The sequence below is a fragment of the Stigmatopora nigra genome, chromosome 9 (genome assembly GCF_051989575.1).
Source record: "Stigmatopora nigra isolate UIUO_SnigA chromosome 9, RoL_Snig_1.1, whole genome shotgun sequence".
Lineage (NCBI taxonomy): Eukaryota > Metazoa > Chordata > Actinopteri > Syngnathiformes > Syngnathidae > Stigmatopora > Stigmatopora nigra.
The window spans coordinates 6,092,708-6,108,919 of record NC_135516.1 but is presented as its reverse complement, the minus strand read 5'-3'; the positions used below and the strand labels follow the sequence as shown (position 1 = coordinate 6,108,919).

General features: G+C 38.2%; 1 protein-coding gene across 1 annotated transcript; it reads left to right on the top strand.

The window, feature by feature from the left end:
• The first annotated feature begins 608 nt into the window (after positions 1-608).
• rab6bb (RAB6B, member RAS oncogene family b) lies at positions 609-7,093 on the top strand. The gene is made up of 8 exons (XM_077724584.1): positions 609-878; positions 2,419-2,477; positions 2,907-2,960; positions 3,990-4,095; positions 4,355-4,466; positions 4,536-4,629; positions 4,852-4,918; positions 6,092-7,093. Exons 1-8 carry the CDS (start codon positions 809-811, stop codon positions 6,154-6,156), a joined length of 627 nt encoding a protein of 208 aa, XP_077580710.1. The 5' UTR covers positions 609-808; the 3' UTR covers positions 6,157-7,093.
• Positions 7,094-16,212: the final 9,119 nt, after the last annotated feature.

Here is a 16,212-nt window from a genome sequence, read left to right as displayed (position 1 = left end):
TTGTGGGGAGGCATTTTGCCTCTAAGATTTGACAAAGTCATGTTAATCTTCAATTTTCTTGCAGTAAGTTTCTTTTTTATATAACAAATATTGATTTTTGTTGTTGTTGTTGCATGCCTCATGATTAGCTGGCCACTGATTCAGAGTGTCCTCCTGCCTGGTCCCCATAGTTAGCTGGGATAGGCTCCAGCACCCTCCACAACCCTTATGATGATAAGCAGTTCGCAAAGTCGATTCAAGAATGAATGCTATTGTTGATAAACATCTGGTCTTTAACTCTGCCTAGCTGTTGGTGATAAGACTTGAATGAGCTTCTAAAATACTTGGAGTGAATTTAATTGGAAAACTGAATATATACATTGCAAATCAATTTTTAGACTTTGTCCAAACCAGAGACTTTTAGACTGTTATCCACATGTATCTAAATATAATGCCATCGACGGCAATACATGTCATGTGCAAGCCTTGAATGACTTGGATCAGACCTAAGGGTTCAAATTTGAAAATATATAAACGCATTTCATAAAACAGAGCATTTTTTTTACCTGTGTGGAAAAGTAATGGTCCTTGAGGTTGAAAGTAGGTGAGGTCGCGCGTGCGCAGAAGCACCACCGTGCTGCCGAGCTGTATTGCCATCATTTGAAGCGGAGAGGAAAGCTTCATCATCAGCATCATCAGCAGTAGCATCATCATCATCATCCTCTTCCTCGTCATCCTCCTGCTTATAGTGGAAGCGAGACACACGTCGACACCTTTTCCCACCTTCTCCCTCCTCGATCGTCTACTTTTGAGACAAACAAGCGGCAACATGTCAGCCGGAGGAGATTTGGGAAACCCCCTGCGGAAATTTAAACTGGTCTTTTTGGGAGAACAGAGTGGTGAGTCACCCGATCGCTTCAGTTCCACCCCCGACTGCTTGATGACAAACACGTTTTAATAGCAGATTGACGCAAAACAAGCTAGATTCGACGCTTGCATTGCATGAAATGACGCCTTTCTGTGGAGAAAATGTCATTAATTCACGCCGAGGAGAGGCACGCATGCGCGTTAACTACAGCTATTCAATCGAATTCGACCTAAATATCTCCACAGTTATTTTTATTCCACCTAAATTCATATTACTTATCCTCTTTTGCGTGGTGCGGTGTTGAGCTGGGAAGAGTTGCTGCAGTGGCCCAAAAAACACAAGACATCGCTTGTTTCTCTCTCTTTATAGGATGCCTCTTTCATTTTTTAATGCTTTTGATTGTTTTCTATATTTTCCTCCCTACGCATGACGTATCTAACCAGTCGATTAAGTGACAGAATAGCGTTGTTTGTGTTCGACTTCCATGCATGTGTCAATTGGGGACACACCCAAGGCTGCCGATGTCTGACGCTTTCTGCAGCCTCCGGCTCGTCCGTGCTCTTAAAAGAAACACACGCCTCACGCACTGGCATGACACGACGTATTCGCCTCGCGTTTACGTGTATAAAAGTCAGCGCTAAAATGATAACTGCGTTTTTATGCGTTGTTTGTGTCATGCAGGCAAATGGAAATACATCCAGGAAATAGGCAAAACGCGCAGTTAGTGTGTGTGCGTGTGTGTGTGTGTGGCCTGTGCTGCAACATCGCTGTCCATGGTGCTGATACGCGGCCTAAAAGCCTGCTCGTGCGTGTATGCTAAAAAAAAAATCGGACAAACCAGATCCCCACCCAGAATGGAACATCCACGCTTGAAAAGTACCCCCACCCATGCTGAAACAATGATGAATTCAAGAATTACATCATGCAATCGTTAATCAATTAGCATTAATACCTTATTGTTTGTTCATGAAATGGAGAATATTCTGTTTGCAATGACTGACTACTCTTGGTAGCATAAAAATGAACTTAACTTCATTAATACTGAGTTTCCACATGTGTTGAGCTGTTGATATCATATTTTGGGTCATGCAGACCATAATATTATCATGTGTTAAACACGTGACATCTACATGGCCCCCAAAAAATAGACGCAGGGCCTGAAGGATTAAGTATAAAAAATTATAAATTATAAATATTATCCGTATATGTGTTGGATTTCAAGTTCGTTGATGAAAATTAAATGTAGATTAAACCAAGATGCATTACTAATATCTATAAAGTATATGGGAACAAGGGATGTAACAATACATCCATCTAATTGATCAATTAATTGGTTAAACACAATTGAATTGAAATGAATCAAAAAGGGCGACACGTTGGTGGAGTGATTAGCTCAGCGGGCTGACAATTCAGATCGAGGGTTTGATTCCAGGTTCGGACCTTCCTTTAGGAAGTTTGCATGTTCTCCTGAGGATTGTGTGGATTGGACATCTGTCACTATCCAAGTCAGCAATTGGTTTAATTACATTTTTCCATCCTGTTGTGTTTAACATCTTTGTGTTACTTTTCAGTGGGAAAAACGTCTCTCATCACCAGATTCATGTATGATAGTTTTGACAACACATACCAGGTGAGTCATGAACAATACTACCAATATGCAAAGTTTATTGACTGACAGACAACTGCCCTGTCCTCATATTTAGCCAGGATAGGCTCCAGTATCCTCGTGATCCCTCATGAGGTTAAGCGGTTCTAACCTTGTTCTAATTCATGTATGACTTCACGATTTTATGCTGTAATATTGCCATTAATCTAAAGTTCCATCATGAAAAGACTAATTCTGTTCCTAATCTTGATACAATTGTGTTGCTATCAAATAAGGATAGTGAAGCAGTAACATCATAATAAATGGATATGGATTCATCCCGACCTTGGCTGTGTGATTAAATCCCCAAGAAGACAATTAAAGTCAAGTCCGATTTATTGTACCGCCATCTATTTATCTTGAACCATTTGGAATTAATGGAGTTGCAAATGAGCCTTTCACCTTGTTTCACAGGCCACCATTGGGATTGACTTTCTATCAAAGACCATGTACCTGGAGGACCGAACAGTAAGAATCATACTTTGACTTTTCAAAAGACTTTGTGATCAAAACTGCTGAAAAGGTACAACATTCACAATAGTCGTCGGCTTTGTCCAGTTGCCAAACAAAGTGTGCTCACTTTGATTGGGATAGGTAGTAAAAAATCTCACATTTGACCGATTGTCACAAAAGATGTAAATTTACGACATTTGGAATCAACACGGAGAAAGTCATGGTCATTAAAGATGTATATTCGCAATATATGGTGAATGATAGTCGCTTAAGAGAATCTTGCAGGTACATTTAATGATAATGGGTCGCAATAGGTGAATAATGTCTAAATTTGATAAGGTCTTTGACAGTTTTATGAGTAAATTACACCCGAACAAAAGCCACTGAGCCCACAATGCATGATAATAGTTGAGGATAATTTTTAAGTAATACACACTTTTCTGACATTGATCATAAAGGGTCAAAAAAGACCCAATTGCATGTATGTGTCTCCTACTCCAGTTGAACATATATAATAGTTGGCTTGGCATCGACCATTTTTCTCTCTCACAAATAACAGAAACATTCTTAATATTGACCATTGATGATTTTCAGAGAAATACTCACATTTTTTTAGGATAGTTATTTAGACATATCTGATATCCTTTGCTAGGTTTGGAAAAACTCTTTGTTTTATGTATATCATGTTCAATTCAACCCAATGATCGGGTGGTGGGTCTGTTCCCATTGTGGAGGCCTAGGTTTCATTCTTGCTTTTTTGGTTGTGTCAGGGAGTGCATAGAACACAAAAAGTGTGCCAAATATAGCATGCAAATTGCCTGTTTTGCTGTAGATAAGCCAAAAGCATTGAAGGGATGAATTCCCATGTGCACAGCCAGACTGATAATCACCACATGCTATTTTTTCCAAGATGTCCTGTTTAACTCAAAGCTCAAATTCCCTTTCTAAATAAAAAGCAGCTAGACATCTGGCTTTATTTACTTTCATTTTTGCCTGCTCTTAACTGCCATGTGACTACCATTCATCCCCTCTTCAAATGTTTAGGTGAGGCTGCAACTATGGGACACGGCCGGACAGGAGCGCTTCCGAAGCCTCATCCCGAGCTACATACGAGATTCTACCGTGGCTGTGGTGGTCTACGACATAACAAGTGGGCAGTTTATCTAACCGCTAATGTTTACACACCATAATGTACTCCAGACTATCATGCCAAAACCCTTTGACTCATTGGCTAACATGGACGGCGAAACACATCCTAACCATTTGAACTGGAAGGCTAGCAGTTCAGTTGGTTAGACATAGAATGGCCTCCACGGCAGCCAATTAGTGAATACAATAATATACTGTGTTTTTTTTTTTGGACTGAAATAGACAAAAATAATATACATATGCATGATACTCCTCCCTAGACGTTAATTCGTTCCAGCAGACCTGCAAGTGGATCGACGACGTTCGGACCGAGAGAGGGAGTGACGTTATCATCATGCTAGTGGGAAACAAGACGGATCTGGAAGAAAAAAGGTGAGGTAGCGGAAGCATTATGAGAGAAAGAAAATACAAATTTTGATGAGCGGTACGCTATCCTGACAGGCAAATCACCATCGAGGAAGGAGAGCAGAGAGCCAAAGAGCTTAACGTCATGTTCATCGAGACCAGCGCCAAGACAGGCTGCAATGTCAAACAGGTGACACTTTTTCCCGAGCTTCAAAAATAAATTATATTCATGATTTGCTTTCAGTATGAAAATATACATAATCATACAGACGGTCATTTCCAATTTATTGTCCAACCACAAATAGAGCAAAAGGAACCTATGCTTTGTTTGCATTTATCTTAAAGTGAATGCAGATTTGCTGCACTTGGCAGTCAAGGACTTAATGACTATTTCCTGTGCTCTTTGTCCAAGCTGTTTCGTCGTGTCGCTGCAGCTCTTCCCGGAATGGAGAGCCTGGATGACGCCAATCCTGAAGGCAGTATCCTTAACTAACAGCAGCAATGATTCATTGATGAGTGTAGCCAAAAAGATTGTCTGCCTCCTTCATTTTCAGGGCTCCGCTGCAGAGAGAGCTGCTCTTATTCACTTCATCACAATCATATCACCATACAGTATTATCTGGTAGAGATTGGAGGAACCGCACAATGGATCCTCCGCTCAACTATTAATACTGTTTTACACTATATACCCCCATCACACACTATAGATAGTTTTCTACATTATACTAACCCATTCTATTCCATGCTACACAGTTCTCCATTAGTATACTATTTATCCTCTACTAAACTATAAGGTATAGACCCTATTACAGTTCTGTATATCATAAAACATACAAAACATGCTTTTGAAATTACATCTGACTTTGCTATACTACTATATTATACCAGGTCATGCCAAACAGCACACCATACTACTACACCATGCCGTAGTATACCATACCGTACTAAGTCGTACAATGCCGTAGTATACTGTACCGCACTGCACCATACCGCCATGCCATGGCATAACATACCATAACATACCATAACATACCATAACATACCATAACATACCATAACATACCATAACATACCATAACATACCATAACATACCATAACATACCATAACATACCATACAAAACCACACCTTACCCTACCCTACCATACCATACCATACCATACCATACCATACCATACCAAACCAAACCATGACTTACAATAAGCCGTCAGGGCCTTCCAGGCCTACTCTGCTGGCCTAAGAAATATCTGAATCATATATTTTATTTTGTCCATCAATACTTATGAACTAATTCCAAATTGTCTGTTAGCTTCCGTTCATTGCTTTCCTCTGGTGTGGTTTTATATTGAAGCATTTAACCAATCACATTTCAGCCTTTATTTGTTGTCAGGGTCAGAAATGTGCCTCAAGGCCTTCACAATCAGCTGCATTAAACAAGCGTCGATAAGACTGTTGCTTTAACCAATCATAATTCAATTTTGTGACACCAAGACCTTCTCGCAGGCGTAGGCATACATCATTGCCTTCTCGCAGGCGTATATATTTGTAGTCAAGACTTTCCAATAATTGTGTTCTAGATAGCTACAATTGCGAAACGTATCCTAATATTTTCATATATTGCATTGTGGTTTTCCTTAAGTGTCTATTTCCAGTGATCGACATCAAGCTGGACAAACCGGCAGAGCCTAGCGTCCCCGAGGGCGGTTGCTCGTGTTAATATCTAGCTGCAATTGACTGCAGCTCTTTTCATGCCATAGGCTTGTTGTGTTGCTTAAACTACTTCTTGGTTAGCCTACAGTTGACTCTCGACTCTAATTGGATATACTATCAGATGTATCTGATTGGACAAATCAAACGTTCTCTCGCAATCAGTCGTTCAGTTGTAAAATATTGTATACTTTGTCAATATGTATGTGATGGGGGGACACGAAAGAAAAAGGAAGACAAACTGCAAAGGGAGACCACTTTCTTTTGGCTGTTATGTTTTGTATTTTTTATATATATATAATGTATATGTATAAACAGGGAAAGCACCAAAAATGATGCCTAAGCATAAAAAGAGAGTTTTCAGCACGGGATGTCGCTCAGCCATTCCCCACCGAAATGGTCGAACATGTCTGAATGTCTGCAGCACGCATGCACGCTGATCTAAATTTTTTTTCTTTTTCCCCCTCTGATCCATTTTTCCCTAACCTGCCCTGACTGCTCTCGGAATGTTTTTCTAGCATCTTTCTCTCTCTCTCTTTCGCTCTCTCTCTCTCTCTCTCTCACTCTCTCGAGTGTTCTCACATCTTCACTACTTCCTGTAGGCTCACATAACAATAGCTGTGAAAACGTGGCACTCTCTAGCTCTCGTTGGGTTCAACTTTTATAGAAACAAATTGTACTGTGCATTGAAACAAGTCAATAATATGAATCATGTACAAAAAAAAAAGACAAGTACTCTTACTAAACCGTCCTTTCTCCTCTTAATTCCTAATCCTTCCCCCACCCGTCCTGGAAAAAGACATATAACGATCCACTGTAATGCACTGCACTGTATATAATAATGTAATATGTATGTCGTGAACGTTCTTTGTGTACAAGTGGTCCTTGTTCACCAGTATGAATAATGTAATAATGTTTCATGATTAATAAATGACAGATTAAAGGGCTTCACTCTCCTAACTGGCAACATTTACAAGTAAACGATTTAGGGGTGGAGTAATGCACTTTTTAAAATATGACACTTTTAAAAATGTATTTTAATTTATTCAATTTGTTTTATGTTGTGTTTATTATTATTTGAATTATTATTTACGCTAATCTGTCTTGCTTTTTTTACTGCATTGGGTTTGGATGAATTGAGGCTGAGATGTTTTATTTTTGTTATATTTAACATAGAATTTACTTTCTAATAGTATATTTTTTTATGGATCATCATCTTCATAATCACCTGTGTAATGGAGCCACACCTGTTCAGCTGATTTTACTACTTCTGTTTATTGTTAAATTTCAAATTTATGGAGTTATGTCTAGAAGGCTTATTTTATTTCTTCACATTTGATATTTATTTTGCTTTTAATGTTGTTTATTTTTCTCTGTACTTTTTTTTAATTTGATTTTTTTTTACTTTTTATTTTTTTGTTTTTATGCATGTGTATGTATAACTTCTGTTCACATCACCCCATGCATATTTGCTGAACGCGCTATTTCTTCCATTTAATGTTTGATCATATCAAACAATAAATATCTCCACTGGCTCTTTTTGCTTAAGAATACTGGTTGGTGTTGTGATGGCAGTTGCAGTAGTGAAAATACCCTTTTAGGAGCACTAAACTGACACGATGAGACTTCTGTACTGTTAGGTATTTCCCTTGAACGTATGCGGTGTTACTTGGTCACATTTCTGGCAGATTCCTTTGAAGACATTTGGGGATCCCTCAGGGTACACCAAAGCCCCCAATAGGATTTGCTATTCGACTCTGAGGTAAGTATTTTTTTTATTTGAGGTAAGTATATTTCTTAATAGATTCCTTTTTACTTTACTTTGTACTTTATACTTTTTCTGATGAGTGATGAGTAAGTTAATACTTTAGTCCTTTTTTTCTGTTTATGTTTCATATGTACTGTTAACGGATGCACTTTTTTATATGTATCGTATCTTGTGCTGACCCGGCCCATCTGTCAAATTTTTAAAGTCAATGTGGCCCCCGGGCTTCACAGTTTTTGGGTCGTGGGTTCTATCCCAGTCACTGTGTGGAATGTACATGTTTTCCCTGGGCTTTTGTGGGTTTTTCTCAAGGAACTCTGGTTTCCTCCCACATTCCAAACACATGTGAATTCCAAATTGCTTTTAGGTACGAGTGTGGCTGGCCACTGATTCTGCGTGCCCTGTCCACCAGCACGCCAAATAAAAAAAGACACTTTTGATGACAAAAAAAGGCATATTACTTAGATATCTCAACATACTTAGATAACCGATTGTTTGAGAGAGGCTATCTACATGAAGGTGGAAAGAGCATATCGAAACAGTGGAGGTGGCTTACATAACCAACTACCTCCCACATACAATGCCATCCTTTCATTCATTCACAAGAAGCTAATTATGCCACCAACAAATAACAAAAACAAAATTGTCTCCACTGACTGCAAGAGCTCCTCCATTGCTTCTTTACAAATGAAATTGAATATTATTGGCGGGAGTTTCCATCTGAAAAACCTCATTGCCACATACTAGTGGCCTAACGTCATTTACATTCCAAAAGAATGATAGAAATGGCGGTTGGGGATTGAAGCATCAAGAGTTGTTTTCCACACTAAATCCCAAGCTGGATTTGTTGCATGAACTGATGAAGCCCACTCTGACTAGACCCTTTTTTGAAGGCAACCACAAAAAATCCACTTATGATCAGTTTCTAATCTCAAAATAAACCTATTCACAACCTTATGGGTCACATGCAACTTTTATCATTTTAATGCAAGTACACAAATGGTTCATTTCCAACTTTTATAGTGAAGTGCCAAACATGAAAAAAGTAAATAGAGAATAGTGTCATACATTTTTTACAAATATTTATATTTTAAATGAACGGCCATTTTCTTTCATGTTGTTAGTAGATTTTTTTTATTTTAGATTTATGTGTGCTGCCACAAAAAAAACACCAGTGTCAAATTCAGAGAGATAGAAAACTACTATATTATTATAGTATATTATTATTATTATTATAAGATATTATTGAAATGTGTCTTTAGAAAATGCATGTTCTTCTCCCCCTGTAATTGTGCCCCAGAATTAAGCTGTTCCAAAAACATCATTATGTTCTATTACTCAAAACTAAAGAACAAAAATGAGAAGAAATCAAGTTTTTTTTCTGATCAAAATCCCCACCTAGTGTCAATAGTTGGCTGAGTTACCTCCAGCAACCCCTTTTTGACCCTTGTAAAGATAAACGGTTCAATAAATGAATTAATAAATGTCTTTTCCCGATGTTTTTCTCCTTAGGTTGTCCAAGAAAGAGAATCAAACCCCAAGGACACTTCTTTCTATAAATACAAAGAACTGAAATCCAAAACCGCCATGACAACCTGTCACCGCAAGATGGAAACAAAACCTAGATTTGATCATTCCTGTGGACCCCTGCAAGCAACATAGCAATAACCAGAGCTCAACAATGCTGTGAATTACACGGTGGGTCTTATCTGAAAGGTACAATTTTAATCACGAGAATGCCAGTCTTGTCATTCCAAAATATGGTTCAATTTGATTTAGCCACAAAGAGCAATTGATAGTGTCAAATGCACTACTGAACTCAAGCATCAGTAACATTAAGTGTTAGAGTTAGACTCAACCCATCATAAAAGATCATTAGTTTTTACCAGTTAGTACAGGGGTGGGCAAACTTTTCAGCCCGGGGGCCACATTGACTTTAAAAATTTGACAGATGGGCCGGGTCAGCACAAGATATGATACATACAAAAAAGTGCATCCGTTAAGAGTACAGGAAAACGGAAGATTTGTCCAATAATTGTCCTTAGCCAAATCCACATTCAATTATACTCACTTACTTTTTGTGTTTTTGATTATCGTCCAAACTTTACATTCCATAATATTTGAAAGTCTTCATTTGTAAATGGAATACACTTAAAATGTACCCTAATAAATCAAGTCAATTATAATTCAATTCAATGTTGCTTCCTTGGATCCACAGCAAACAGTCATTTTCCTGAAATCGGTTTGTCCGATAGCAAGAAATTAAGTGTTCATGATGGGATGCCTAAAAAAAAGTCTAAGAAATACCTCTCTGAAATAGAACATAGAAGTATGCCATTTTGGTTTGGACAACCATTTTGTTGAAAGGTAGAACAATTGGACACATTGAGAGGACATTTCTATGATGGTAACCAGAGACACAAAAAAGTCTTTAAGACCTTTGTTTAGAGTTCAACAGCGAGTGCGTCACATTCTTTTATAGTTTCCATTTTTTATGCATTCCAATGTTCCTGCTCTGCAACGCTGCCAAATACCAGGTAAGGTTTTTCTCACAGCGCCACCTGATGTCAGTTTGAGGGTCATTCGCGAAAATTGGCCCCGAGAACGTGAACTGCTTTCACCACTTTTTAGTTGTTGCTGTTTTTCAGCCTTCCGCGGCGGTCCGCAACCCACAGGGCCATGAACACCGCTCAGCCACGCATTCCGACATATTAGATTCCATCCTGGGAGACGTGAGTAGCACTCAGTTCCACACGTGATGCAGTATGTCTAATACATGTAACCAGAGGGAAAAAGCTTCACAGATTGGAGTCAGATGTGTTGTGAAGCATTCCGTCACCGCATTCCATTACGCTCTGCACTTTTTTTGAAATTCCTATTAAACTATGACTCTTTTCTCTGCTACACTCCTTTTTTAATTAAACATAGGTTTGCTGTTATTCAAATAGCTGCAATTAGCTTACCTCATCTCATCTCATTTTCTGAACCGCTTATCTTCTTTAGGGTGCTGGAGCCTACCGCAGCTAACTCTGGGCCAGACGAGAGGGACACCCTGAATGGGATAGAACAATCATTCACTCACACACTCATACCTAAGGGCAATTTAGAGTATCCAATCAGACTACCATGCATGTTTTTGGAATGTGTGAGGAAACCAGAGTACCCAGAAGAAACCCACGCAGGCCCGTGGAGAAAATGCAAACTCCACACTGATGGACAGAACCTGGATTGGAACCCAGGACCCCAAAGCTGTGAGGCCGAGGCGCTAACCACTCGCAATTAGGTAACAAGTTCCCTTATTCCAATTGGTGTTGACTGTGCCTTGAGCCAAAATAGTGGAAACCCAACCCAACGTTGACTAACATGATGAATGTAGCAACAAACTCTAGTAAGTCGGCCAAGTCATTGTGTGTGTGTTCATTACATGATGTCAATTTGTGTGTGTTTGTCTGCAGGCCTCTTTGGATGGCATTCTGTATCGGGCTTTCTGTACTATCCCCCAACCTCTTCAAAACTTCCCTGGATGCTACCAGTAACATGGAATCAATGGATTTTCAAACACCTACTACAACCAAGAGACGGTTTGCTCATTTTTCTAATGAATAGATCTGTTAGAGACAAATTATTGCAGAAAAACACTGTTTCAGTTTGAGCTTCTATGGAAGAAAGTGTGACAAATTACAGCCTGCAAAAATGTCCCCAAATAATGTTGCCTTCAGGAAACGTGGGGGCTTTGATTGCTTATGATTCCACATCCTCACCACTTTACTTAAATGATAAACATTGAGAAAATAACTTTGCAAGATGTACCAAACAAAATACATCTGATTAGTATACTCCTACACCCAACCTAAATTGGTATAGAAATGGCCACCTATTTTATTTATCATGGTTAAAACTAAAATTCACCCATCCATAATTTATCCACCTGCATGAAAAACATGTTTAGGCCAAGAACAATCAATTCTCAATATTAGAATGTGGACCAAGTATGTTCACTAAATCCCTCCATTTACTGCCTTAAAAGGTTTTTCCAGCTGCGTCTAAAACATCTGCGAGCATACGTTTTCAACTCCAAAAAATGTAATGCTGCTGTAATACAAGAAAGGATATTAAGTAGGCCGTTGAGATCTGCCTGGAATTTAAGTGAGCGCGCTCAAACCACACATACTTTACTGTATCTCAAATCATCTTTTCATAAATTAGTATGTTCCAGTGTGCCATACAGTTATGTGAAGCGTGCAATCATATTTTGAGTTAAACAAGCATGAAATGTGCGACTTCTTGCCTGCTGATAAGAACATGACATTTTGCTTGCTCTTACACACATCCTGTATCTCATTTCTAAGAACCTGCACACACACACACACACACACACACACACACACACACACACACACACACACACACACACACACACACACACACACACACACACACACACACACACACACACACGTCCTGTTGGTCACAGCTTTGGAATTCTTAAAAAAAAAAAAGAAATCTGCTAAAAATCCCATGTCTTGACCAACTTGACCTGACTGTTATGTCTGAGGAGGTGAAGCATTATTGCATGTAATCGAGAGAAAAGTTTGTTTGAGGAGGCGCTGTGAATATTTGGAATTGAATTGAATGCTTTTATTGTTATTATAAAGTATAATAACATTTAAAGCTTGACCACAAATAACAAGAAACAAACAGACAAATAAATAATCAATAAATAATCATAAAACAATTGTTCTAATGTTCCGAATCTTATTAAGTCACATTGAAATTAATAGAAATCAAATGTTAAATGGGAAAACTGGGTTGGGATTAACTAACAGCCTCTCCTAAAAAGGATTGGACGTCCATGACAGCCAATGATATTTATTTATGAAATAACAGTAAAGTCTTTTAAACATTTTAAAACAGTTGTTAACCACTTTCCCTAATTTCAGCATTGTTATTATTAACGTCAATACCAACTGTATGTTGTCAATGTAACAAAAAGCATTTTTAGTTTAACTCTGGTTGGTCTCAATTAGCAACTCATCAATTTTATTGTTTGGCGAATCAATGACACTTTCCACAAACACATTAATGGAATAAAACGTTTATCTTGGAAGGCCCCGTAGCATGAACACTAGGTTTTTCCTCTAACGACAGTTCTGAGTAGGCTTCTTTTGAGAAAAGAAGTTCCGACCTTAACTCAAAATTTGAGTAAAGGAAAGTCACATTACTGGAAACTTTAAACCCACTTGGAAACTCAACACAGAGAAATAAATAATGTAGGTTTCTAGATGGGCCGGCTTGCTTTTCAAATCTCACCAAACGTTTTAAAAGCCACGTCAACACACATTAAGTTACACATTAATCAGGTGATGTTTTAAAATTCATATTCTGACACTAACAGCAATATACATTCAAAACCATTTTAGAATTAGCTGATCACTCCCAGTCATCCCAGTCCAAATTAATCAAATGTTTACTGGCATAAATGGAAGACAATGACACACAAATTGACTAAACTAGCAAAGGTTTAAAAGTAATACCATCCACATTATCATTAACCATATCAAAATACAGTTTTGTAGTAGTAGTAGTTGTAAATATTCAATTTAAAGCTAGAAAACAACATCTAAAGTTAATGATTGAATGCAAAAGTTTTGCAAAACTGGAGTAAAACATTTAAAGTGAATACTTTTTAATTAAAGTTAAATACAAGTGAACCCTATGTAGCACATTATAAATTCAGAACAAGCGCCAAATTGGAAGAAAATTCTTTTAACAACAACATTGGTGCAGGTTTAAAACCTTGACCTTTTGGAAGACAACTAATTGTGTCCCAGCTTAATTTCCAAAGAACAAATCATTAAAAAAAAAAAAAAAAAAAAACAGGTTACATTGTTGGCTAATATGTTTTTTTCTGTTTATGGTTTCTTAGAGACCTGCCTCGTAAGGAATGTCCTGATTTAATTGTACAATGTGTTGATTTAGTACGGCGGTCCACTTCCAACATTCCACAGTTACGTAAGAGCGGGGGTGAAGTCAATAAACTCACCAGTTTTTTTTTTTTTTTAAAGGAAACCAGAACATACTGTGAGATGAGGAAGAACACACTGTCAATGCACTCACATGCTTCTCATACCATCAAAAGTTATTCTACATTCTGTGCATGAATACGTTTATTTAATGAAAATAAATATGTCTATTTTTCAGGGGAAGAGCTTAAAGAACATGCCAAAGAATTACAGACTTAGAATTAGAGAATTATTCAATCAGGGTTCACACATACCAATATTTGGGTTGGATTTGAGCCTGATTATCACAAAACAAGAATCGGCTCAGTTGGAAAACACGTATGAAAATCAAGGCTTAATTTGACCTTTTCCCACATTTCTGTCAAAATCAGATAAGGTTTGGTTAGCCAATGTTTCTGAAAGATTATGAAGCAATTAGCATGTGGTGTTATGAGTGATTTCCCCTGCCCTTCACTTATTTGCTCATAAAAACAGCACGGCATATTGAATTAACTACTCAAGTTTGAACTTTTTACTCATAGCAGTGATTATTCTTCCCATCTGCTCAAAAAATACCATCAAGTCTGAATTTTTGTACCGCTTATCCTCTCAACAGTCACAAGGGGTGCTGGAGCCTATCCCAGCTAACAATGTTGTTTACCAATTAAAGGGCAAAATGAGATGAACAACCAAAAACACACACTCATAACTGAGGGCAATTTAGAGTAGGTGTGGCCAAGTCTGTTTTTCATATCTCCCTCCTACCACACCTGAATCAAATGAACTTAAAATGAAATCAAATCAACTTAATAGCAAGATGCCCAGAAACTTCATACCGATCCTAATTATTTAATTAAGGTGTGCTGGTGGAGGGAGATTGGAAAACCTGATATATGCTCTTGACGACTGTACTTGTCCACTCCTGAGTTAGAGTGTCCCAACAGCTTACCATGCATGTTTTGGGTTGTGGGAGGAAACCGGAGTACCTGCAGAAAATCCATGCACGCCCAGGGAAAACATGCAAACTCCCCGCAGGTTGTATATAAATGATCATAAATATTAATTTTTAGTTTTTACATTTTTAATAAAAGGCCTTTACTGTTTTCTGAGCAGGCATCACTCTCGTTGTACCTCATAGTGCAGGGGTCGGGAACCTTTTTGAAAGAGAGAGCCATAAACAATTCCTATTTTCAAATGTTATTCCTTACGAGCCATACTCACAATTTAAAAGTCGAAATACATCATTTTATCACTTTTAAAGTACTAAAAGTATCTGAATTCCTTTGACAACGTTGTTACGCTTTTGCTAATCAATGAATATCGATGAGTGTATCAATGAAATCAATGACACAGTCCTGACGTGATGTTCCTATTGGTGCGTTCGGGACTCTCACCACTGGTTTTGCATATTTTAGCTGAGAGCCATATACTACATGCATCATAAGAGCCACATGTGGCTCCCGAGCCATAGATTCCCTACCCCTGTCATAGTGTAATCGCACTATATCATCGTTCTAGAAATCCAATTATTTCTTTGCTGACTAATCACAATGGGGATATTTGACACCAATTTATCTTAATTATCTATGTTTATGTGCCTAAGGCAAGACAAAAAAATTAATTTGTCTGGAGTCCCTGCTTGTTTATTTAAAAATAACGTCCTTTCGCTTAAGTCTCAATGTCTGCACTTTTGCTTAAGGAGAAAGAGAAGAAGAAGAATTGTGTTTGTTCACGTCGCCTGAAAGTGGAGATAATGACACGCTGGCAGCGGCAGATTGCAGGCTCGCCTTCGGCCTGGAACTGTAAACACGGCATCGCGGCTTCGTTAGGACATTCCAGAAAGGTCCTCAACTGTGGATTCTTGGAAGAATTTCCCGCTTGTTTGCATTCCTCCTGTGGGACAGCAGCTCTTGCACAGTGTAGTCTGTGATCAAGGCTGAAGCCTGCAGGCCACTTGCAATTAGAGCAGAGAGGAAACCCGGGCCAGCAGATGTTCGGCATTCCAACAAAACCGTCAAATGGGCCGAGGCGGGTCCTTTTACGGATAAGAACAGCACTCATTTTCTTCCCTTTTTTGGTGGAAATTTGATGCAATATTAAAACTTGTCAAATGCCATTGAGGTTTTGTTTACATTAGTTACATTACAATTAGTTATAAAAGTTATACAAATACCACAAAGAATATTTTTAAAGTGTCGATTCAGTCTAAATTATTAGCTTGATTTAACACTTTACTTCTTTTGATTTTGATTTATTCATCTTTTTAACAGGGTTTGCTGGAGTCTATCACAGCCAACTT